Genomic DNA, 23995 nt, shown 5'->3' with positions numbered 1-23995 from the left:
CTGTGCTCTGCCCATATTTTGAAAGATTATTTAACTTCATAAAAAGAAAAAGAAAACATTACTTACACATCTCTTTATTATGGAATTAAGTTCCTCCACAGCCATTCCTTCTTGTTTTTCCTAGTTTTGATGCTGAAATGTACTAACATAAGACAAACTGTTAACTATCAGTAATACTATATTGAAATATTAATAAGTTGTTTCATTCTGATTATTAATAAATACAATAAAGAAAATGGAAAGTTTTAAAGCTGAAATGGTTTTACTGAAAGTTACTATGTTAGCCTAAGAAAATTTAAAGAAAAGCCTCCTGTTTCATCTTTTAAGTTTCCCTGGAGCATAATTTTGAAAGATAAACTCAAGGAAAAAAAAATCCTCTAGTGCACTCCCAAGAGGCAGCTCAAATTTGGACTACAAGGGCTTAAAAAGGCAGTCTTTTTTTCTCCAAAAGGTGGGCCTGAAATCAGTTCTAATCATCAGGGAATTTTTTATTTTTTAACCCACTTGACAGAAAATGGAGTGCAACACAGCTCACCCGGAGGGGGTGAAAGTTGAGATGTCCTCCACCGCCAAGTGTGACCAGGGCATTTGTACGAGATGTAGTCCCCCCAATATAATCAATCGAGCTAGTGAAATCACTGTATCGCACGGAGGCAAGGCAACAGGCCGCCCTCAGGACAACACCGTTGCGTTCCCACGGGCCATCGTTTCCCCCGGAGGGAAGGCCCGTTCCACGCCCCGCAGGAGGGGCGGGGTGTCGGTAGTATCCTCACAGCAGCGCGCTCCAAGGCGGATAAAACCCCAGCGCGCGTGCAGGCGGCATCCAAGGGAAGCCATTTCTCCCTGTTCCCGCCTGCGTCGGCCTTCGGGCCCCAGACCTCGCGGGGGCGCCGGGTTTTCTGAGACTCACCGTCCACCGCGAGCCCCGGCCGCCCGGGACCCCCGGTACACCCACCTACCCGCCAGGCCTCTCGCCGCCCTCCTTCTCCTTCTGCTCCTCCTCCTCCTCCTCCTCCTCCTCCGGCAGAGCAGGCCGCTTTCCTGGCCCCGCCCCACCCCAGCCGGTCCCGCCCCGCGCTACGCGACGGGAGGCGGAGTCTTAGGGGAAAGGCTCCTGGGCCGGTTCCGACGCCGACGACGCTGCCAATGGCCGACTGGGTCGGGAAGGTCTCTGCCGGCCGTAAGGCCCGGGGTCCTCGTGCCTCCCGAAACGTCGCAGGTAGGAAGAAGGGCCTTCCTACGTTTGGAACTGAGAACTGGTCCCCGACAGAATTCCAGACTGAGGCGTGCGGGGCGCTCCCGAAAGGTTGCCCCAGGGGAGGAGGTCTTCGGGGCAGAGAAGGCCGGGAGATTCCCACCGCCGAACTCTGGCCTTCTGGGAAAGACCTTCGGCCAGACCCCCACCTCTTTACACTAGTGTTCCGAGATTTCCCCCAGAATGGGCTGTGCTCCAGGCTCTGAGGGAATGAGAAGTAGAGGTCCTGGCAGCCTGCAGCTGGGGTCGCCAGAGTGGATAAGTGACCAGGGCAGCGTCGGTAGGCCGAGTGCAGCTGACCTCGACTCAGGCACTGGTCCTTCTTCCAGATGTGCTGCTGCTTTGGTGCCCTGGTTCTCTGAGGTGTCAGACCCCTCTTGCCCGGGAGCGAACATTTAGGGGGACGGAGAGCGGTTGCCCCTAGAAGTACCCAGATCTCGGGCTTTCAGGAGTGCTTAGTTATGCGACTGTGATACAAGAAAAATCAGTCCTGAGAGAGATACATTTTAACCAAGAAAAATAATTAGTTTGCAAAACCAAATTGGATTCCCTTCCCATTTCATTTGATTTTCACACAGAATTGGAAGTGAAATGTGTGGAAAAGAAGAAAAGATGGTCTACAGTTTATTTGGGCAAGAATCTGTCCTGTAACCTGGTGTGTTTGTGTAGACTTGACCTACTGTTTTTTGTTTCTTTAATTGTAGGTACTAAGCAGACAAGTGCCTTGAAACAAGAAGATGCTTCTAAAAGGTATGAGAACTACTCAGACAGCTGCTTTCACTTATCTGTTAATCACATATTAATTGAACCATTTTTTAAAACAATAATGGGTGCTACCTCAGAGAAAGTTATTTTGAGAGAAGGGGAAGATCTGGGAAGTACGATAAATTCTATCATAGATTGTTATTTTACCTACTCCACACCTTAAGAAAGTCCAATGGACACTTTTAGATTGCTGGTGAAGGTATGAGTATCTGTAGAAAGATGTCAATGGGAATAAACATTCCTGAATTAACCAGGTACTTTTTTTTCATCTCTTCACATAGTCTCCTTTTTTTGCATTATATGCCAGAGACTCCAAGAAACCTTTTTTGTTGTTGTTGTTTGTTTACATCATGTCCATATTTTCAGCAAAAAGTTGTCCTGTACTGTTTATAGGCATCTCCTAAAAAGGCTTTATCTCCTGTCAAAAAGGTTTTTAGAATAGATATAGTCTATGAGGATGATTAAAGTATACATATCTATAAGGTATCATTTTATAAAGTATTGGCTTTGGCCTTAATTTACTCATTCTTTCAAAAATTATTTACTAAATGTAAGACATGCCAGATTTGTGTTAGGCCCTGAGGATATGATTTTTAAAAATTTTTTTAATTGAACTATAGTTGATTTACAATATTATATTAGTTTCAGATGTACAACATAGAGAGTAAATATTTTTGTAGATTACACTCCATATAAAATAATATTAATAATATTAAAAAATAATAGCTAAATTTCCCTGTACTGTACAGTACCTTCTTGTTGCTTATTTATTTTATACATAGTTTGTATCTCTCAGTCCCATACCCCAGTCTTGCCCCTCCCCCTGCTGTCTCCCTACTGGTAACCACTAGTTTGTCCTCTATATAAGTGATTTCACATAATATTTGTCTTTTTCTGTCTGACTTATTTCACTAAGCATGATACCCTCTGGGTACATCCACATTGTTGCAAATTGCAGAATTTCATTCTTTTTTATGGCTGAGTAGTATTCCATGGCATGTATAAACCACATCTTTATCCATTCATCTGTTGATAGACACTTAGATTGGTTCTATATCTTGGCTATTGTAAATAATGCTGCTATGAACATTGGGGGGCATGTATCTTTTCAAACTAGTGTTGTAATTTTCTTCAGATATATACCCAGGAGTGGAGTTGCTGGATCATATGGTAGTTTTAGTTTCAGTTTTTTAGGGAACCTCTGTACTGCTTTCCATAGTGGCTGTACCAATTTACATTCCCACCAACAGTATGGGAGGGATCCCTTTTCTCCACATCCTCGCCAGCATTTGTTATTTGTAGACTTTTTGATGATAGCCATTCTGATAGGTATGAGGTGATATCTCATTGTGGTTTTGATTTGCATTTCTCTGATGATTAGCAGTGGTGAGCAGTTTTTCATGTTCCTGTTGGCCATGTATATATCCTTGGGAAAATGTCTATTCAGGTCTTCTGACCATTTTTTAATTGGGTTGTTTGTTTTTATATTGAGTTGTATCAGCTGTTAATATATTTTTGGGTATTAACCCCTTATTGGTCATATCATTTGCAAATATTTTCTCCCATTCAGTAGGTTGTCTTTTCGTTTTATTGATGGTTTCCTTTGCTGTGCAAAAGCTTTTAAGTTTCATTAGGTCCCATTGGTTTATTTTTGTTTTTATTTCCATTTCTCTAGGAGGTGGGTCAAAAAGGATCTTTCTGTGATTTATGCCATAGAGTGTTCTGCCTATGTTTTCCTCTAAGAGTTTTATAGTGTCTGGCCTTACATTTAGGTCTTTAATCCATTTTGAGTTTTTGTGTATGGTGTTAGGGAGTGTTCTAATTTCATTCTTTTACATGTAGCTGTCCAGTTTTCCCAGAACCACTTATTGAAGAGGCTGTCTTTTCTCCCTTGTATATTCTTGCCTCCTTTATGAAAGATAAGGTGACCATATGTGTTTGGGTTCATCTCTGGGCTTTTTATGTCAAAGAGTATTCTGACTGTGTTCTCTTCTGGGAGTTGTGTGGTTTCAGAGGCCCTGAGGATATGATTTTGAACAGAATACACACAGTTCCTTTCTAGTGGAACAGAGAAATACCAATTAAATTATCACAAATAAATACATAATTACCAATTATGATAAGTGCTATAAAGGAAAAGACTGTGATGGAGGAACTAGAAACCGGGGTCCAGTAAAGCTGGAGGTTGGCAGGAAGGGTGGTAGGTTTTCAGGGAAAGCCTTCTCCAAGAAAGTAATAATTAAACTGAGACCTAAAGGCTAAGTAGGCATTTACCAGACCAAGAGTAGTGAGGCGAGACCGCCAGCCAGAAGTGGCAATATGTGTGACAAGAAAAAGCTTAGTCATTTAAAAAAAAAGAGATGCTGAGGGTGGTATGCAGCATTCTGAGCAAAGGAAGAAAGCAGCATAGGAAAAGGTTAGAGGTGGGTTCTATTCAAACAGTGCCTGGTAGGCCATGGTGAGAAATTCAGATTTTCTAAGTGCAAATGGGAAAACTTTAATAAAGTAGAAGAATTTAAGTTTTAAAAGTTGTAAGATGTTAGGGATAGTGATCATTTGGGAGTGGAGAAATCAGATAAATTTGAGATCTGTTTTGAAGAGTATTCTCCTGTGGAGCAGCATGATTATAGTGACTTGGCTTTAGGAAATATTATTGGGTGGGCCAAAAAGTGCTTTCAGTTTTTTAAGTAAAAATAAAAGACACATTTTTCATTTTCACCAAGAACTTTATTGAACATCTTATTCACCCTTTTGTTCCACTACCTTCTGCCTTTTTTTAGGCAACTTCATAATTCCATCTTACCAAAACTTTTAATCTTTTTGAGCAAAGAACCGTTCCAGGTACCTTTTACAGTCTTCCAAGGAATTGAAATTTTTTCCATTAAGAGAATTTTGCAAAGCCCGAAATAAATGGAAATCCAAAGGTGCAATGTCTGGTGAATTGGATGGATGAATCAGAACTTCCCAGCCAAGCTGTAACAGTTTTTGCCTGGTCATCAAAGAAACATGCGGTCTTGTGTTATCCTGATGAAAGATGATGAGATTTCTGTTGGCTAATTCCGAATGCTGCTTTCAGTTGGTCTAATTGGGAGCAGTACTTGTTGGAATTAATTGGTTTTCTGGAAGGAGCTCATAATAGATGACTCCCTTCCAATCCCACCATACACACATCACCTTCTTTGGATGAAGACCGGCCTTTGGTATGGTTGGTGGTGGTTTCATTTCACTTGTCCCGTGATCCCTTCCATTCCACACTGTTGTACAGTATCCACTTTTTATTGCCCATCACAGTTCGTTTTAAAAACAGAACGTTTGGGCTTCCCTGGTGGCACAGTGGTTGAGAGTCCGCCTGCCGATGCAGGGGACACGGGTTCGTGCCCCGGTCCGGGAAGATCCCACATGCCGCGGAGCGGCTGGGCCCGTGAGCCATGGCCGCTGAGCCTGCGCATCCGGAGCCTGTGCTCCGCAGCGGGAGAGGCCACAACAGTGAGAGGCCCACGTACCGCAAAAAAAAAAAAAACAAACAGAATGTTTTCATTACGTTTCAGTTGAGAATCTCATGCGGAAATACAGTCAAGAAGGGTTTTTTTTGTTTTTCTGAAGGGTATATTTTTTTTTTAATTTATTTTTGGCTGTGTTGGGTCTTCATTGCTGTGCGCGGCCTTTCTCTAATTGCGGTGAGCAGAGGCTACTCTTTGCTGTGGTGCACGGGCTGCTCATTGCAGTGGCTTCTCTTGTTGTGGAGCACGGCCTCTCGGCACACAGGCTTCAATAGTTGTGGCTTGCGGGCTGTAGAGCGCAGGCTCAGTAGTTGTGGTGCACAGGCTTAGTTGCTGCGCAGCATGTGGGATCTTCCCGGACCAAGGGCTCGAACCTGTGTCCCCTGCATTGGCAGGTGGATTCTTAACCACTGCGCCACCAGGGAAGTTCTGGTCAAGAAGGTTTTTTTCACTTAACTTATGTGGAACCCAAACATCAAAGCAATTCACATAACCAAGCTGGTGCAAATGATTTTCAAGGCTTGATTTGGATATTTTGAGTGTATCTTCTATCTCCCGAGTGGTATAATGTTGATTGTTCTCAATTATTGTTTCAATTTGATTGCTGTCAACTTCAACTGGTCCACCCAACTGTGGAGCATCATCCAGTGAGAAATCTCTAGCACGAAACTTCTCAAACCACTTTTGACACGTTTGATCAGTCCCAGCACCTTCTCCGTACACTGCACAAATCTTTTTGCGTTTCAGTTGTGTTTTTACCTTTCTTGAAATAATAAAGCATGATATGCCAAAAACGTTGCTTTTTTCTTCCATCTTCAATGTTAAAATGGCTACACAAAAATTCACCAATTTTGATAAGTTTTTTTTTTTAACGTAAGCTGATATGACAGCTGTCACATACAATCTAACAAAATTGTTTCGAATGAAGTTAAAGACAACTAAGTGCTACTAGAGCCGTCTTATGGAAAAAACCTAATAAACCTTTTGGCCGACCAAATACAAAAGTAAAGTTTAGTTAATAATTATAACAATGTAATTTGCAACTCTCTTCAACATGGATCTGACCACAAGCTTGAGATTATATTTTATTCTAAGCACTATGATTTGAAGAATATAGATAAGCTGAAATGTATTTTGAGCAGATCACGCAGGATGATGAAACAATTAAAAATCCTTGGGGTAGCCAACTAGTTGTTGAAAGGAGTGATCCTTCATAAATTTATTCCAACTGAAAAATACTTCTACATTCAATCCAGGTGAATAGTATTAAGCCAGAAATTAAAGAGCTTTGCAAAAATATAAAACAATTCCTCTCTTCACAATAAATTTTTCATTTAAAAATATGTTAAGCGCTTCCCTGGTGTCTCAGTGGTTAAGAACCCACCTGCCAATGCAGGGGACACGGGTTTGAGCCCTGGTCCAGGAAGATCTCACATGCCGCGGAGCAACTAAGCCCATGCACCACAACTACTGAGCCTGCGCTCTAGAGCCTGCAAGCCACAACTACTAAGCACATGTGCCACAACTACTGAAGCCCGTGCACCTAGAGCCCATGCTCCGCAACAAGAGAAGCCACCGCAGTGAGAAGCCCATGCACCGCAACGAACAGTAGCCCCCACTCGCAGCAACTAGAGAAAGCCCGTGCACAGCAACAAAGGCCCAGTGCAGCCAAAAATAAATAATAAATAAATTGATTTTTAAAAATATGTTAAATGTAATGGGTGCATTCCTATTAAATGAATTAATAAATGAACGCTTGAAATTTTTCTCACCTTTAATCCTAGTATGGTAAGTATCAACAGTTATAATCTATATAAGCGAAAGCTAAGAGTATAAAGGAGCACTGAAACCAAAAAGTTTGAGAACCACTGCTGTACACCACACTACCTGTCATTTGGGTTAGAGAGCAGCAGTGAGACAGGGCTATCCATGGGATACAGCTGTAGGTATCCATCAGTTAAGGAGTGCGGCTGTTCCTGCACGTTGAGGTGATTAACTGCTTAAGTTAGCAACTCCTAATGTACATTCTGTTCTGATCTTAGTATATGGCATAGCTTTTAGTGGTAGGCAGCAAAATGAGAAAAATAAAATAATGTTTGTCATAAAGCTGAATATATATATTCAATACAAAGAACTGTCTTTTAATCTCTGTCCATGTCTTTTTTACATATTTGACGTAAGATTGGTCTTTCTGAAATGGTGGGAGAACAGGTGTTAATTGCAAGTTTCTTCTTGTTTTAATGTCCCTATTTGTCCCCAGCTGGCAATCTTGTGTCATTTCTCCAAATTGTTTTTGTAAGACATATTGCTCCAGGCCAGGAACTAGAGTCTAAAGTCTTGGAAGTCAGTGAAGGAAGGGAGAAAAGGTGAATACATTCTAGGTCCAGGTATGAGAGCCTAGTCAATGTCCAAGAGGGCAGCAAATGTTGTTCTGGTAGGCAAGAAGAAAGTAGTGTAGGAAAGGAGCAAATAAGTCACCAAGATAGTTGGTATCTTTGGTCCCATGGCAGTGGTTCTCAGCCCTGTTACACGCTAAGATTATCTGGAACACTTAAGAAAACACCAGTAACCAGGCCCCGTCCTCAAAGATTGTGATTTAATTAGCCTGCAGTGGGACCTAAGCATGGTATCTTTTTAAAAAATCTCATCAGATGATCCTAAAGTGCAGCTAGACTTGAGAACCACTGTCCTAGGGCCATTGTTTGATCAGATAGCCTCTGCTTTTATATTCATAATGTGTATTCATGGGGCCAGCAAAGGCTGACAGAGTCCCACTGGTGCGAGGATAAGGTCCAGCCCTCCTAGGAAGATTGTTGTTTTCCTAAACTATATAGTCATATCAATATAGTTGTTTAATAAGACTTTACAACAAAAGTAAGTAAATACTTCTTTGCAAATATGACTCTGTCCTGTCAGACTGGGCCAGCCACTACTTAACTTTTGAGAATTAGCACAAAGAAATTTTTACTCACAAGAACAGCCGAAATCCTCTTTTACCTCTGCAGTCACTTCTGATTTCTAACGATTTCAGGGGAAAACCTCCATTTTTAGGTACACACAGGAGTGATTGAGTATAAAATCTAACTGGCAAAAAGATTTCCCCTCATTTTCTTTTCTGTAGGAGACTCTAAGTTCTTCCTTGTCCTCTGAGCTCTGGAAGTCAAATAATCCTGTTGTTAATGGCAGACATCAATGTGTGCAGTGTAACAAGTAGCTTGTTTCCTTTTTGAAAAGTATTGGATTGAAAGAAACAGCATTTAAAAATATACATTTAACTTAAATAGCAAAATAGTAAGTTGTTAGTGTTGTATTTTAAAATATAGAAAATTAGCTATGCTAAAACTTACAAGTAAAATAACCTTTATAACCTTTATAATATGTAAAAAAAAATACATATTTTTTTAATTTTAGGAAAGCCGAACTAGAAGCAGTTGTCAGAAAGAAGATTGAGTTTGAGAGAAAAGCTCTACGTATTGTTGAACAGCTTTTAGAAGAGAATATTACAGAAGAATTCATAAGGGAGTGTGTATGTGTTGATAAATTATTACTTTTGTTGTATAAGATCTTTAAATATGTGTAATGTGAAACGTCTTTACATTATTGAAATCTTTGAATCTATTGTCAGCTACATGCTATAGAATTTATGCATTTAAAAATAATCAACTATTATGCATTCCTTGTTTTATAGTGACTTTAAAATGCACTAAAGAGAGATAACATGCATGTTTTACCCCTTCGTGCTAGTTCTTTTAACCAGTCTGCTAATCTCAACCGATTTTCATTGCTTTGCACTGCTGATCCCCATGTCACTTTTCATATTCTGTATGTTATCCTATTTTAGTAATGGAAGATCGTTATTTTTCTTAATGTAATTTCATTAATTTTGATATTTTAAAAACCTGAAATATAGACCATTTATAGTTTAACACATAAGAGAATTATCATCTGCATTAAAAAACTTTTTTTGTTTTCTTTAATGGCTTATTGCATTAAAAACTTGAATGGAAATGTCTGTTATATCCTCATAATCCTTAAGAGAAAAAAGAAATGGAAAATTAAAGCTCAGAAATTTTATTGCAGAAATAATTCTTAGTGTGGCTTAGAGATTTTCCTAAACAAGAGGAATATAAATATGACAGTATTTAAATTCATATAGGTAACTGCATCAGAATCTCCATACTTGATGACTTTAAAGACAAAGACAGACCAGAAATGGTTTGTCTCAAGAACTGAGATTATTTGAACATGAAAACGTCAAAGGAAAATATCTGGCATTAGCTTATAACTATCACCTCACTGTTCTTTTCAGAAGATAGAAGATTTTGCACAAAAATTTGTTCAGGAATCACAATGACACCTTTAGTATACTTTGTTTTTGAGATTGTGCTTTAAGAAATAGGTTAAATTATATCCTATTATTTTATTTGGTTTATTTTTGAGTAATACTTTTTTTATTATTATTTAATTGTTTTTGACTGTGTTGGGTCTTTGTTGCTGCACACGGGCTTTCTCTAGTTGCAGCGAATGCGGGGCTGCTCTTCGTTATGGTGCGCTGGCTTCTCTTGTTGTGGAGCACGGGCTCTAGGCGCACGGGCTTCAGTAGTTGTGGCTCGTGGGCTTAGTTGCTCTGTGGCATGTGGAATCTTCCTGGGCCAGGGCTCGAACTGGTGTCCCCTGCATTGGCAGGCAGATTCTTAACCACTGTGCCACCAGGGAAGTCCCAAGTAATACTTTTTTAAAATAAAATATACTATCAATATTTTCCTTTGATATAGCAGTCACTGTAGCATCACTTCTTCCTCCTTTCATGAATTGTATAATCTACAGGGATGCACAGTCTACCATGGCAGAAATTTTTTGGGCTTTGTGGGTTTTTTTTTTTTAATAATAGCTAACATTTTCTGAGTACTTAGTATGTGTCAAGAAGCGCTTTTTGAGTACTTTTCCTTTATTTTCTCTTCTGATTCTAACATCAAACCTATGAGATAGGTACTGTTATGATCCCTGTGTTTTCAAATGAGATCGGTAAAGCTTAAAGAGCTGATAAATAAACTTTTCCAATAATCTGGTGGGGGAAATGCCCCTCTCATTTCTTTATAGGGGAAGTTCATCACACCTGCTCATTATAGTGATGTCGTGGATGAGCGTTCTATTATCAAACTCTGTGGCTATCCCTTATGTCGGAAGAAGCTAGGAATTGTAAGTAACTACTTTTTTTTAACATGTAGACTTTTAATTTTTATATTTAGCAAAATACTGTGTAGAAAGAACAATAAATGAAACAGGTCATGAACTAATGATGTGAGTTAGCCAAAGATATGATATGTAGATGACTTACTCTTGTTAACTGTAAAGTTCATGTTTATTATTTGAATTCTTTTGTAAGCTATATGTTCTTTTCTTTAGGTACCAAAACAGAAATATAAAATTTCTACCAAAACCAATAAAGTCTATGATATTACTGAAAGAAAGGTAAGTTTAAAGGCTATTTTCAATGTGGCAGTTAATTTTTAATATTATACTAAATGGAATTCTAAAAATATCTGTTTAAAATCTTGCCTTTTAGAAAATAGCCATGTTAAAAGTTTTTCATTTATAAATATTTCATTCAAGGTGTTTAAAAAAAACCTCTTTGCTTACACTTTACTTAATATGTGAACTTTTAAAAATTAAAAATGCATATTGGCACAAATTCAGGCGAGTGAATCATAGGACAGAGTAGAGAGCCAGAAACAGACTCACTGCTTATGTGGACACTGGACATATGACATCAGGAGTATTTTAGATCAGTGGAGAAAGGATGGATTTTTTTTTAATAAATTGTACTGGCATGATTAGTTATCCATATGGAAATAATGAAAACTGACACCTATTTCAGTGTACATACAAAGATCAATTTTAGGTAGATTAAGGACCTAAATGTAAAAGAGATACCTTTTCAAAGACAGTATGAGGGAATATCTTTATAAACTTGGACTAGAGAGAATTTCTTAAATAAGATAGAAAACTATAGACCATAGAGGAAAAATTGATACATTTTTTTACATTAAAATAGAAAACATTTGCTCATTAGAAGTTTCTTTAAAAAGAGAGTGAAAAGATAAGCTACAAATCAGAAGGAGTTATATTTCTCACATGTAACTGACCATAGATTCCTAACCAGAGTACGTCATCTATAAGAAAAAGACAAAGACTTAATTAAAAAAATTTTACGGAAGGAACTTGAATGGCTAATGAATATGAAAAGATGCTCAGCCTTATCGGTAATCAGGAAAATAGCAAATGAAAACACATTGAGTTACATTTTTACAGTCCCCAAATTAGCAAAATTATAAAAACCTGACAGCATTAGTAACTCTGTATACTGCAAGTCAAATAAAAATTGGTACAACCTTTTTGAGCAACTGTTTGGCAAAGTCAAATTTACGCATTCTTTGTGACCATTCTTTCTATTCTTTGGTATAAATCCTTGCCCATGTGCACAAGTATATATGTGTATAAATGTTCCTAGTAGGATAAACAAAATATGGTACATACATAGAATGGAATAATTATTTGACCTTGAAAAGGAAGGAAATTCTGACACAAGCTACAACTGAATGTACTTTGAAGACGTTATCCTAAGTGAGATAAGCCAGCACAAAAAGAAAAGTATTATATGGTTCTATTTATATGAGGTAATTAGAGTAGTCAAATTTATAGAGACAGAAAGTAGAATGGTTTTTGTCAGAGGAGGTGGAAAAGGGGACTTATGGTTTAATGGGTGTGGAGTTTCAGTTTTGCAAGATGAAAAGAGTTCTGGAGCTAGATGTTGGTGATGGTTGCAAAACAGTAAGAAGGTACTTAATGCCACTGAACTATATACTTAAAAATGCTTAAGATGGTAAATTTTGTGTATTATACCACAATTTTTTAATTTAAAAAATTGTTATTAAAAGAAGGTTCATAGTAACATTGTAATGATAACAAAAAATTACAAACAACTCAACTGTCCTTAAATAGTAACTAAAAGGCAGTATACTTAGGCAATGGAATATAATACACAGTGTAAATGAATAAGCTATAGCTACACAAATGAGTCTAAAAAACATAATGTGGAACAAAAGAATACAAGAATACATAACAATATGATTCCATTTAGACAGAGTTTAAAAATAGGCAAAACCGAATGATATATTTTATAGGATATGTATGTAAGTAGCAACACTAAAAGAAAGCAAAAGAATGAATAACACAAAATTTATAATAGTGGTTACCTCTGGGGAGTGTGGAGAGTGATACCATTGGGGAGGGATACATAGAAGCCTTCAGAGGTACTAAATCTTACTTCTTACCTTGGGTGGTAGATTCATGGGTTTTCGTTTTTTTCTGTGAACTACATATTTATGTTTTATATTCTCTTCTGTACATAAGTTGTATTTCACAATAAGAAAAAAATAATTTCCTAGTTTTAAAATGTTCTTTTCAGTGTTTTTGCAGCAATTTTTGTTATAAAGCATCGAAATTTTTCGAAGCACAAATTCCTAAAACTCCAGTGTGGGTTCGAGAAGAAGAAAGGTAATTTAAATCATTATGTATACATTTGTTCATAAATTCTAATAATTTCTTTCTATTTTTTGAAATATGCAAAAAGTAGGTATAGTTTTCTTTGGAATGCATTTACTGTACACATTTTAATTGTGGGGAAATGGTTATATTTCAAGCAGAGCTTTTGAGGATTTTACACTTAAAATCAGAAAATTAATACATACAAATGTTATGTGTTTGCTGTTTTAGCTTTAAGCATAAAATCTGAACTTTGCTTCCTATTGTGATAGTTATTTCTATTAATTCTGTTAATATAATCCTGGGATAAGAATTATAAATTTTTTCAGAAGGTACTGGATTTTGGGATCCAACTGAACTCACTTTGTTGTTAAGAAACTATATACTAACGTTAAAAAGTTCAGGTTACTAATTTATTTAATCTGTATTAAAAATCGGTACAATATAAATTTAAAGAAAGCCAATTTAGAGTCATTTTTAGCAAAAAAGTTTATAGACATTCCTGGGATTTTGCCTTGTGAGAAATGTTTAAACATTTATAACATTTTATTAGTTGCTGAATTTGAAAGAGAATTTGTTACTGAGGGGAAAATTACATAATATTAAAAAAGTAACAAAAATTATTCTTATGTAACTGAACTGTATTGTCTAGAAATTCCAAACAAAGGCTTAAATTAATGAGATAAAGTCTCAAGTAATTCATGTTTGATAGAGAATATTGTAACAACACAAGGCAGGGTTATTTGGGGTAAAATAGGATCTATGCTAAATAAACTTAAAGTCTTATTTGATACACAAGTAACGTGACACTATGTTCAACTAGCATTAATTTTACTGATGGCAGTACCTTTGCAGACACCTTTGCCTGCTGCTCCAATTTTGTGTGGTTCAGAATATGTAAAATATACTACAGTATGGCCTTTGTTAATTGAATTCAACATAATGGAGACTAAATTGCTCATCATTTCTCTAGCAGCCTATCCAACTTTCTTGTTTGGAGGATAAAAGATTGTAGCATTGTCCAAAGTGACTGGGAAGCTAAGAGCACCTTTCTAACTATCACTTTTTCTCTTTCCTTAACATTTCTTTCACCAGCGCTGCCCATTATCTCCTCAGTCCTAATGACAGTGACATATTCCATTTCCCAGTGTTAAGACTGGTGTTTCCTTGAGTTGTTCTTAACTTTGCTTCCAGAGATCTCTACTTCTTGAAGTTAGCTCTCTCATTTAGCCCATACTCATATCTGCTTCAAAACCATTTATCAAAGCACCTTTGCTGTCATCTCTGTTTTCTTCAGATATAGTTATTGGTACTTCCTTCAGCTAATTTAAAACAGTTCTTCCCTCTAACCTTTTCCCAAAATCTTACCATGCTCTCTTAAGAATGCCCACTTTTTCCCAAAGCATGAAGCTCTGTCATTTTATATTTGTAGTTCTTGAAATTCTACCGTATCTATATGCCCTTTCTTACCTCACTTAAAAAAGAAAGACGAAAATGACCTTGGTTTCCCTAAACTAATCAATTTAATTTACATTTAAAGTGTATAGCATGCTCTTACTACCCAGCAGGATACACATGTGTAAAAACCAACCTGTGAGTTTAAATTTAAATCTCATTGGGATGACAAAACAAATACACATGAGTGAAACAAGTTTGTACTTATTCTGATGGGAACCTGTAATGTAAGTTAGTGAGGATAAAGCATTGCATAATGAAAAACTGTAAGCAGAAGTGAGAAAATAAACTCATAGGAATAGGTTGGTATTGGAAGTAGATAGTGAGAACATTAGCTCACTTGAAATAAGGGATATGTTTGGGAAAAAAATAGAAAATAATGATACGTATCAAGGAGCCAAGCTAAGTTTGGTATATCTTCAAGTCCTGGGGAGATATCAAGTGTTTTTGAATAGAATTTAGTTTGGCATTGGTGTATAAGATGAATTAAAGAGAGGATCATAATGAAAGAACTGAAAGGGTCCTTAGAGAAAATTTAATCCAACCTTATTATCAAACAAGCTCAGAAAGACTAAGTGTATTTCTTAAGCTAGTGATAGATTCTGAACAAGGCTAGGATTCTTTCATCATATTCCTCTTGATTGGAAGTAACCAGTGAGTAATCTATAAATATACAATTGTCACATTGTACATAGTGTAACTATAGCCCTTATTTATGTATAATACTTGTCTGTATATAATAACCATGTCAGTATTTTTCATATCTGGATGCGTCAGTGTTACCTTAATTTCTAAATTCTTAGGGGCAAGGATTATGTCAGTTTATCTAATCCACTAGAGGTCACTGTGTTTTCACAGAGAATGTTTGATATTTTTATGTGTGCTAATGATCAGAATTCTGGAATTCAGTATTCGTTTAAAAAGCTTGTCTAGCTATTGTACATATAAGCTCTACAGAAATGTGGTATTTTAAAGAAAGTCTGTTCACATATAGTATGGGGTATAACATTCGTAACCTATCTTCTTTTAAAGGGGAAAAATGGCTTTTTTTTAGATGGCAGCATTAAGTATTTAATGCAGAGATATTTTTATTAGCTTAGAGTGAGTTGTAATAAATAATAAACTATATCACCATCATAATATTAAGTTATAATTTTATTAATATTACTATTTTTATTATAATTTAAAAATAAGAATAAATTTTAAAATTCACTCATAGAATTAGTTATTTTATTGTAATGACTTGCAAAATCTTTCTTTAATTGAAATATAGTTGACATATAGTATTATATTAGTTTCAGGTATACTACATGGTGATTTGACATTTTCATATGTTATGTAATGATCACCACAATAAGTCTGTTAACCATCTGTCTCCATACAAAGTTATTACAATATTATTGAACATATTCCTCATGCTATACTTCACGTCTCTATGGCTTCTTTATTTTATAACTGGAGGTTTGTACCTCTTAATCTACCCTTCACCTATTTCATCGACATTTGTTTGTTCTCTGTATCCATGAATGATTTCCAAAATTTTTGACCACTGTAATAAATGCATTTTACATTATCCACCACATACATAGAACTGAAGCAAAAGTTTTAGGAAACAGTTTTTATCCTCACTACATGAAAAGCCTCTGATATTTTCTACTCTGTTGCTTTTTTGAAATGCTGGTAGCAACCCCCTTAATTGGTTGGTCCTGATCTGTAGTGTTTGTTTGTTTGTTTGTTTGTTTGTATAAATTTATTTTATTTATTTTATGTTTGGCTGCATTTGGTCTTCTTTGCTGCACGTGGGCTTTCTCTAGTTGTGGCGAGTGGGGGATGCTCTTCATTGCAGTGTGCAGGCTTCTTATTGTGGAGCACGAGCTCTAGGCGCACCAGCTTCAGTGGTTGTGGCATGCAGGCTCAGTAGTTGTGGCTCGCGGGCTCTAGAGCGCAGGCTCAGTAGTTGTGGCGCTTGGGCTTAGCTGCTCTGCGGCATGTGGGATCTTCCCAGACCAGGGATAGAACCCACGTCCCCTGCATTGGCAGGCGGATTCTTAACCACTGTGCCACCAGGGAAGCCCCCGATCTGTAGTTTTAAGAGCACTGTTTTGTTGGATCTAGCTTAGATTTTTAGTTGTTTTAGTGTAAGAAAGTCTGTTACCAGCGCTGAATCTTATTTTCCTCATTGGTAAGTAGAAAGTTGCATTTAACCTTAGTTCCCTTTAGTTCTAATGTTTTACAATTCTAAGTCAGTCAGTGCTGCTATAGTGAAAGTTTTCTAGATAAGGAAATGTCTCATTGATAAAAATGATGAAAATTAAAATGATCAGTATAAGCCTAGGGAAATTTATACTACCTTGTAGAGAAGTCTGTCTCATTTAAGGGTACAGAATACAGTATTAGAATACAAATTACTGACTAAATAAATTTGAACTCTTCAGTCTGTAAAAGATAAAGACTGATAAAGGATTGAATTAAAGTTTTTAAATTATGAAGAAAAAGCAAGAATTTTTTTTTGGCAGCACACGGGCCTCTCACTGTTGTGGCCTCTCCCGTTGCGGAGCACAGGCTCCGGATGCACAGGCTCAGCGGCCATGGCTCACGGGCCCAGCCGCTCCGCGGCATGTGGGATCTTCCCAGACTGGGGCACGAACCCGTGTGCCCTGCGTCGGCAGGCGGACTCTCAACCACTACGCCACCAGGGAAGCCCAACCAAGAATATTTTATATTTTATAGTATGTCCAGAACAACTTGAAGTTTACATCTTTAGGGACACCATGGTCTTACATACCATTTGGAAATAGAATATTCAATTTGACAATTTAACTCAATTTGTTTTTTCTTACATTATTGTGAAAGCTAATATAAATTTATTCACCAGATTCTAAAATACTAAAAACTATAGTAAAATTTACTATAAGATACTATTTTGTACCATAATAAACTCACTACCTCTTTGTTAAAAACCTATAAATCAATTTAAGAAAAAGTTAGACAAATTCATGAATTCTAGCTCCATACTTCTGTTGAGGCTTTGGAGTCAAAAAGGGTCTTCATTTTCGTTATTAAGGTAAAAATATCTGGAGTATATCTTTAATGTCATGAATAACAGCAATGCTTTACACAAAATGTCTCCTGATGCTCTGTCAGAGACAAAACATTGACCATGACGCAGTATGATGCTTCTCATGTTGTGAGTTAGAAATTTTTCACCCACTTGGTGGCCAGAAACAGACCACATACAGTTTTGTTCCTCTGAGACGGTATGCTTGTTTAGGTAGTCATATAGTTACATTTATAAATCCTGTTTGGTTGACTGTAGGCTCTGACGTTGTTGAAGGAGGGAAATTTCTTGAATTGTAACATTAAAAAATCAGGAGTTAAAGCTGAGAAGGAAGGGCAAATGTTTAGATTCAAATTTTGATTTAAAAGATGAAATTGGGGTGAATGGTTAATGCTGACAGAGCTAAAAGCGCCATCATGTGGCCCAGAGTAGGGGATTTTCACACATGCTTCTTAGCAATAAACAGTATAATCTTAGAGGTGCGGAAGCCAAAAACCTCTGCAGAACAACTTCTATAACCTCTTCCTGAATAGTGTTGCTTGGTAGACAGAATAAAAACTTTCTGAAACAGGTTTTAACATGTTTCATATTGTATTTGAAAAATTCCCACCACAGGGGGGAATTGTATGTAGCCTGCTGCTTCTGTTGGTTTATATATAATACACATATTCTAAGTGATACACACACACCAAGGTCTTCTGGTGTGCTATTTCTAGTTTTAGATGTACTTTGCTAAAGTTACAGTTAATCATCTAATTTGTACTTTAGTGAAAATAATGTGAAAATGCTTATAAAGAAGAGCTTGAAGATATTCTTTAACTAAGATATTTATTTTTTAAATTGAGCTTATCTGAATTAAATGTCTCAGGACAACGTAAACTTTGAAAGGAATGGAAGATACTTAACATTGATGAGAAATGGTAGTTTTAACAAAGAAAAAGCTTTTGAATTTCATCTAAAAAAGGATAGAAAAGAAAGAGCAATGTAACTTGGTGCCTTGTTTCTAAAACAGCTCATAGCAAAAACAAACTGAATTTTATATTGAACCTTTTGTCCAGTACCTCATTAAATTCAGTTTTGGTTTATCTTAGTGTCAGGTACCATTTTTCCTTTTACAGATTGGGAATCAGAGAGTATTAAAGTCACTCATAAAGCATCTAGAAACAATGTTCAGCGTAGTTTTCTTTATGTGAAGTCAGAGAACTGAAACAAAGGAGAGGAAAATAGTAAAGTATATTGAATTCTTTTGGGAGGGGATAAGTAAAGATGGTATCCTCGCAACTTTTGGGGTTCCTTTTTCTGGCTTTAATTAGAGGCATCATGTTAGAAAGAGAGAACTTAGACTTTGAAAGACCTAAATTCAAATCCTAGATTTACTACTCGATATGTGTAGTGATCTTAGGAACTCAGTTAACCCCTCAGAGCTTCAGTTTCCTCATCTATAAAAATAAAGTTGTTAGTTACGTGAAGATTAAATGAAATAATAACCATGTAGCAGAAAGTATGGGAAGATGAAAAAGTCCTAGAGATGGTGATAGTTGCACAACAGTGTGAATGTACTTGATACCACTGAACTGTAGCTAAAAATGGTTTAAATGGTCAATTTTATGTAATGTATATTTTACCACAATTTAAAAAAAAAATTCACTTACCATATAATAAGCAATCAATATATGCTAATTTTCCCCTTCATTAGAGGTTTAATTTTCTTTTAATTCTTAGTGTTTTTCTCAAAAAATATCAAGTTGTATTGCTGGAGATTTCTCATAAAACTACTTAAATTGTATTCATGATTTAGAATAATGTTTACATTTTTATTACCCCTTGATTCAGCCATGCTTGGACCTCGTCTTATTTGGAACCATTCTGCCAACAAGATCTTGAAATAAGAGCTTCCCGTCTCTGACCACAACCTCTATCTCATCTGCATCTGTCACTCCTGAATGTGCTTTGTGACCTCGTTTTGACCTCCTGTCTCTACCTCAGCTCTGTTCTTCTAGGTTGGCAGACCCTCATTAAATTTGTTTTCTTGAGTTCCACTGTCAGCAGTTGTAATATCATCCTCTAAGAAGATCCCAGATTCTTTCTCCCTTAACTTCTATTATGTCCACCTTCTAGGCTTCAGTCATCCTTCTTTTCTGTTGCTGAAGATTATTGGGTAAAGTTCTCAAATAAGATCATTAGCACTTTCGATATGCTGTCTCATTTAATTCAGTCCTCACAACATCCCTGAGGAAGTACCGTTACCCATTTTATGGGTGGTGAAACTGAGGCTTAGAGAGGTTTAGTGACTCTCTCAAGAACACTTAGCTTATATATATAGATTTGGGATTTAAATGCAGATTTGTCTGGCACCAAAGCCTGCACTCTTTGCATTCCTGTGGCCCTGTTCCAGTTCATTCTGTCTAGTCTCAACAGTGTCCTCACGTGTTTATTCTTTGTTTCTTAATGACTATGATACATTCAGACCTTTTCTCCTCTCCTTAAACTTTGAACCCCACCCCCAACTCCTAGTAGATATAACCTACTACTTAACTGAAATGATTGAGGGCATCTACCAGAAGCTCCTTCAACATTATTTTCTTCATATGCTTTCTCATTTCTCTGCCTCCTCGTTGCTAATGTAGTACCTCTGTGTTACCGTTTCTGTTCTCCTCTCACCAAGGCCTTGCTGTATGGTTTATTCCTATTTTCTTACTCTTTCAAACTCTCCTTTCATTCTAATTCTTTTTCCTGTACTTTAAAAAGGAAAAAAAAATCCTGAAAAATATCCTTTAGATTTAGCAGTCCTGTGGTAATTGGTGATCTTAGCAAGAGCCATTTCAGTAGAGTAATGCATACAGATTCCAGGAGGCAGAGGGTTGAGGACTGAATAGGAGATACGGAATTGGAAATGATGAGTGCAGACTTCTTTAAAGAAGTCTGACGATGAAAGGGGGAGGGATTGTATGGCTCAAGGACAGGGTTGTTTTGTGTGTTTGTTTGTTTAAGAGATGGGCTAAGTTTAAGCATGGTAGTTTACTGAAAGGAAAGAGAAAAAAGGGAGAGAGGTTTGTGGAGTAAAACCTCAGAGTAAAATCCATAGGATTAGCCTCCAATGTCTTTATATACAAATTATATTGATCTTTATAGGCCCAGCTGAATCTGAAGCTTTTCTTCATTGGCTCAGCCAGAAGTTTTTCTTTCTTCTCTAATTTTCTGGAGCAGCTCATCTCTCTCTCATGAATTATATGATGCAGGAGTGTAGTTCTTATGAGCGATGCTGGCTGGCAGTGATTCCTGGCTTTACCACTTACTAGCTGTGTGACTTTCGGCACATTAGTCAGTCTTTCAGTACTCGGTCTTTTTATCTGTAACGTGGGATGGTGGTAGTAGCTATATCATTCTTATGAGGATTATTATTTATAAATATCTTGGAACACGTGCTTTCCTCCTACTAAATTGTAATGTCCTTAAAAATAGGAACCTATTCTTTGTATTACTTAACATACCCAACATAGTCCATACATATAATACTTCAGAATTTTATTTTTGAAGGAATTTGTTGAATGATGGAATATGCCATGCATTTGCAGGTTAGCCATTTAGTTAGTATAAGAATCCAGTTGAGAATCACTGTGTCTACACATATTTTTTTTTCCTTACAGTGATACTCAGATCCTGGTATAAGACCAAATACCAGACAGCTGCATGGTACTGAACCTTGATAATTTTAGCCAGGAAGACTTGGGCGGGGAAGTGGGATAGGAAGAGTGAGAGAACTACAAATGGAAGTGGGAGGAAGTAGTCAACAGGCAATAAAACACTCTGTTGTAAACGTTAGCATATTATTTAGTATGCTAAAAAAGCTCTTAATGGGAGTTATAAATACCCCCTGGAGTAGTCAAGGCTAGTCACCATCCAAGCAGTGTCATTTGTTTTCTTTGAGTAACACCAAACCAAAGTAGCTTCTGTGACTAGAGTTTTCGTGAGTGGGAAGAAGGAGGGTAAACAGGATAATTTGGATGATTGGGAAAGGACACACCTCGATTGGCTGAAGGACTAAGGAAGAAGAAAAAATAGATCAAATTTTTACTGTCAAGGAACTTACTGCCTATTGCCTTATCTTGTCTTTTTCTTCTAATTTTTTTATTATTGGTCTTGGGGGAATTCCTGAACTGCAGGGAAATCTCTAGAGCAGGGATGTACACCTCCTGATGTGTGGTACTTAGATGTTTAATGGGAAAGAATGCCTTGATCAGTTAGCAGTGCCTGCCATAGCTAAGGAGAGGATTGGCAACAAATCATTCCCTGCAGTGCCTAGTATGCTTGCGACTGAACAAAAGATGAATGGATTATCTAGGCAGTAGTTATATGATTGATGCTGTGATGTTTAATTATATAGAAAAATACTTGCAACTGATATTTTTGATTGGTAGCCTTTAAATGTCATAACTCAAATGGCTTCTGGTTCCATCTATCCATTTAGCTTGACTTTTTTAAATTAATTTTTATTGGAGTATAGTTGCTGTACAATATTGTGTTCTTTCTGCTGCACAGCAAAGTGAATCAGCTATATATATACATATATCCCCTCTCTTTTGGATTTCCTTCCCATTTAGGTCACCACAGAGCACTGAGTAGAGTTCCCTGTACATAGGTTCTCATTAGTTATCTGTTTTATACATAGTAGTGTATGTATATCAATCCCAGTCTCCCAAATCATCCCACCCCTTCTCCCCGCTTGGTGTCCATATGTTTGTTCTCTACGTCTGTGTCTCTATTTCTGCTTTGCAAATAAGATCATCTATACCATTTTTTTCTAGATTCCACATATATGCATTAATATACGATATTTATTCTCTTTCTGACTTACTCTGTATGACGGTCTCTCGGTCCATCCACATCTCTGCAAATGACACAATTTCGTTCCTTTTTATGGCTGAGTAGTATTCCATGGTATATATATACCACATCTTCTTTATCCATTCCTCTGTTGATGGACATTTAGGTTGCTTCCATGTCCTGGCTGTTGTAAGTAGTGCTGCATTGAACATTGGGATGCATGTATCTTTTTGAATTATGGTTTTCTCTGGTATATGCCCAGTAGTGGGATTGCTGGGTCATATGGTAGTTCTATTTTTAGTTTTTTAAGGAACCTCCATACTGTTCTCCATAGTGGCTGTATCAATTTACATTCCCACCAACAGTACAGGAGGGTTCCCTTTTCTCCACACCCTCTCCAGCATTTAATGTTTGTAACTTGACTTTTTTTAATCAAAGATTTTTGCAATATGACCTTCATTACAGCCCTATTTTGCCCTTTAAATGGGATTTATGTTCAGTGCCTTAGCTTCTCTTTAGTGCACACCTATGTTCTTGTATTTTTTTCTATTAATTGACTTTGTTTTTTACTTTTATTATTATTATTTTTTTTTTTTTTTTTTGCTGTACACGGGCCTCTCACTGTTGTGGCCTCTCCCGTTGTGGAGCATAGGCTCCAGACGCGCAGGCTCAGCGGCCATGGCTCACGGGCCCAGCCGCTCCGCGGCATGTGGGATCCTCCCAGACCAGGGCACGAACCCGTGTCCCCTGCGTCGGCAGGCGGACTCTCAACCACTGCGCCACCAGGGAAGCTCGTATTATTTTTTTTAATTAATTTATTTGGTTGCGCTGGGTCTTAGTTGTGGCAGACGGGCTCCTTAGTTGCGGCTCACAGGCTCTTTAATTGCAGCTCACAGACTCCTTAGTTGTGGCTCGCCAGTGCCTTAGTTGCGGCATGGGAACTCTCAGTTGTGGCATGCATGTGGAATCTAGTTCCCTGACGAGGGATCAAACCCGGGCCCTCTGCATTGGGAGCTCAGAGTCTTAATCACTGCACCACAAGGGAAGTCCCAGTCGACTTTGTTTTTTGAGCAATTTTAGGTTCACAGCAAAATGGAGAGGAAGGTTCAGAGATTTCCCATAAACTCCCTGCCCACACACATGCATAACCTCCCCCATTATCAGCATCCCCCATCAAAATGGTACATTTCTTACAATTGATGAGCCTGCATTGACACATCATTACCACCCACATCCATGGTTTACATTAGGGTTCACTCTTAGTGTATGTACAGTTTGGGGTTTGGACAAATGTATAATGACTTGAATCTACCATTACAGTGTCATACAGAGCAGTTTTATAGCTCTAAAAATCCTCTATGCTCCACCTATTCGTCTCCTACCCGCAAACCTCTGTAACCCCTTATCTTTTTCTGTCTCCATAGTTTTACCTTTTACAGAATGTCATATAGTTGGAGTCCTATAGTATGTAGGCTTTTCAAACTGGATTCTGTCACTTAGTAAAAAGCATTTAAGTTTCTCCCTGTCTTTTCATAGCTTGGTATCTCATTGCTTTTTAGCACTGAATAATATTTCATTGTCTGAATGTGCCTA

The 23995-nt window shown here is 37.3% G+C and overlaps 2 protein-coding genes across 9 annotated transcripts in view; one reads left to right on the top strand and one right to left on the bottom strand.

Moving 5' to 3' along the window:
- Positions 1 to 1065, bottom strand: part of GLMN (glomulin, FKBP associated protein) — a 45137-nt gene extending 44072 nt beyond the window's left edge. The window contains exons 1-2 of one of the 6 annotated variants that reach the window (XM_030868657.2): positions 960 to 1065; positions 67 to 142 (exon numbers count right to left, since the gene is read on the bottom strand). In XM_030868657.2, the coding sequence (XP_030724517.1) occupies positions 67 to 105 (39 nt within the window). In that variant the 5' untranslated portion in view covers positions 106 to 142; positions 960 to 1065. Of the gene's footprint in view, positions 1 to 66; positions 143 to 910 lie in introns of all 6 variants that reach the window. The other 5 variants (XM_060302808.2, XM_060302799.1, XM_060302824.1 and 2 more) reach the window with 5 other exon arrangements.
- A 23-nt stretch (positions 1066 to 1088) lies between these two features.
- The window catches only part of RPAP2 (RNA polymerase II associated protein 2), an 83640-nt gene continuing 60733 nt past the window's right edge, over positions 1089 to 23995 (top strand). For all 3 annotated transcript variants that reach the window (XM_070044153.1, XM_030868659.3, XM_060302784.2), the window contains exons 1-6: positions 1089 to 1219; positions 1960 to 2005; positions 8932 to 9046; positions 10621 to 10719; positions 10927 to 10992; positions 12989 to 13077. In XM_070044153.1, coding sequence (XP_069900254.1) covers positions 1147 to 1219; positions 1960 to 2005; positions 8932 to 9046; positions 10621 to 10719; positions 10927 to 10992; positions 12989 to 13077 — 488 coding nt within the window. In that variant the 5' untranslated portion in view covers positions 1089 to 1146. The remainder of the gene's footprint in view (positions 1220 to 1959; positions 2006 to 8931; positions 9047 to 10620; positions 10720 to 10926; positions 10993 to 12988; positions 13078 to 23995) is intronic.

The sequence above is a fragment of the Globicephala melas genome, chromosome 1 (genome assembly GCF_963455315.2).
Source record: "Globicephala melas chromosome 1, mGloMel1.2, whole genome shotgun sequence".
Taxonomy (NCBI): Eukaryota; Metazoa; Chordata; class Mammalia; order Artiodactyla; family Delphinidae; genus Globicephala; species Globicephala melas.
This window is presented reverse-complemented; position numbering and strand designations above follow the sequence as displayed.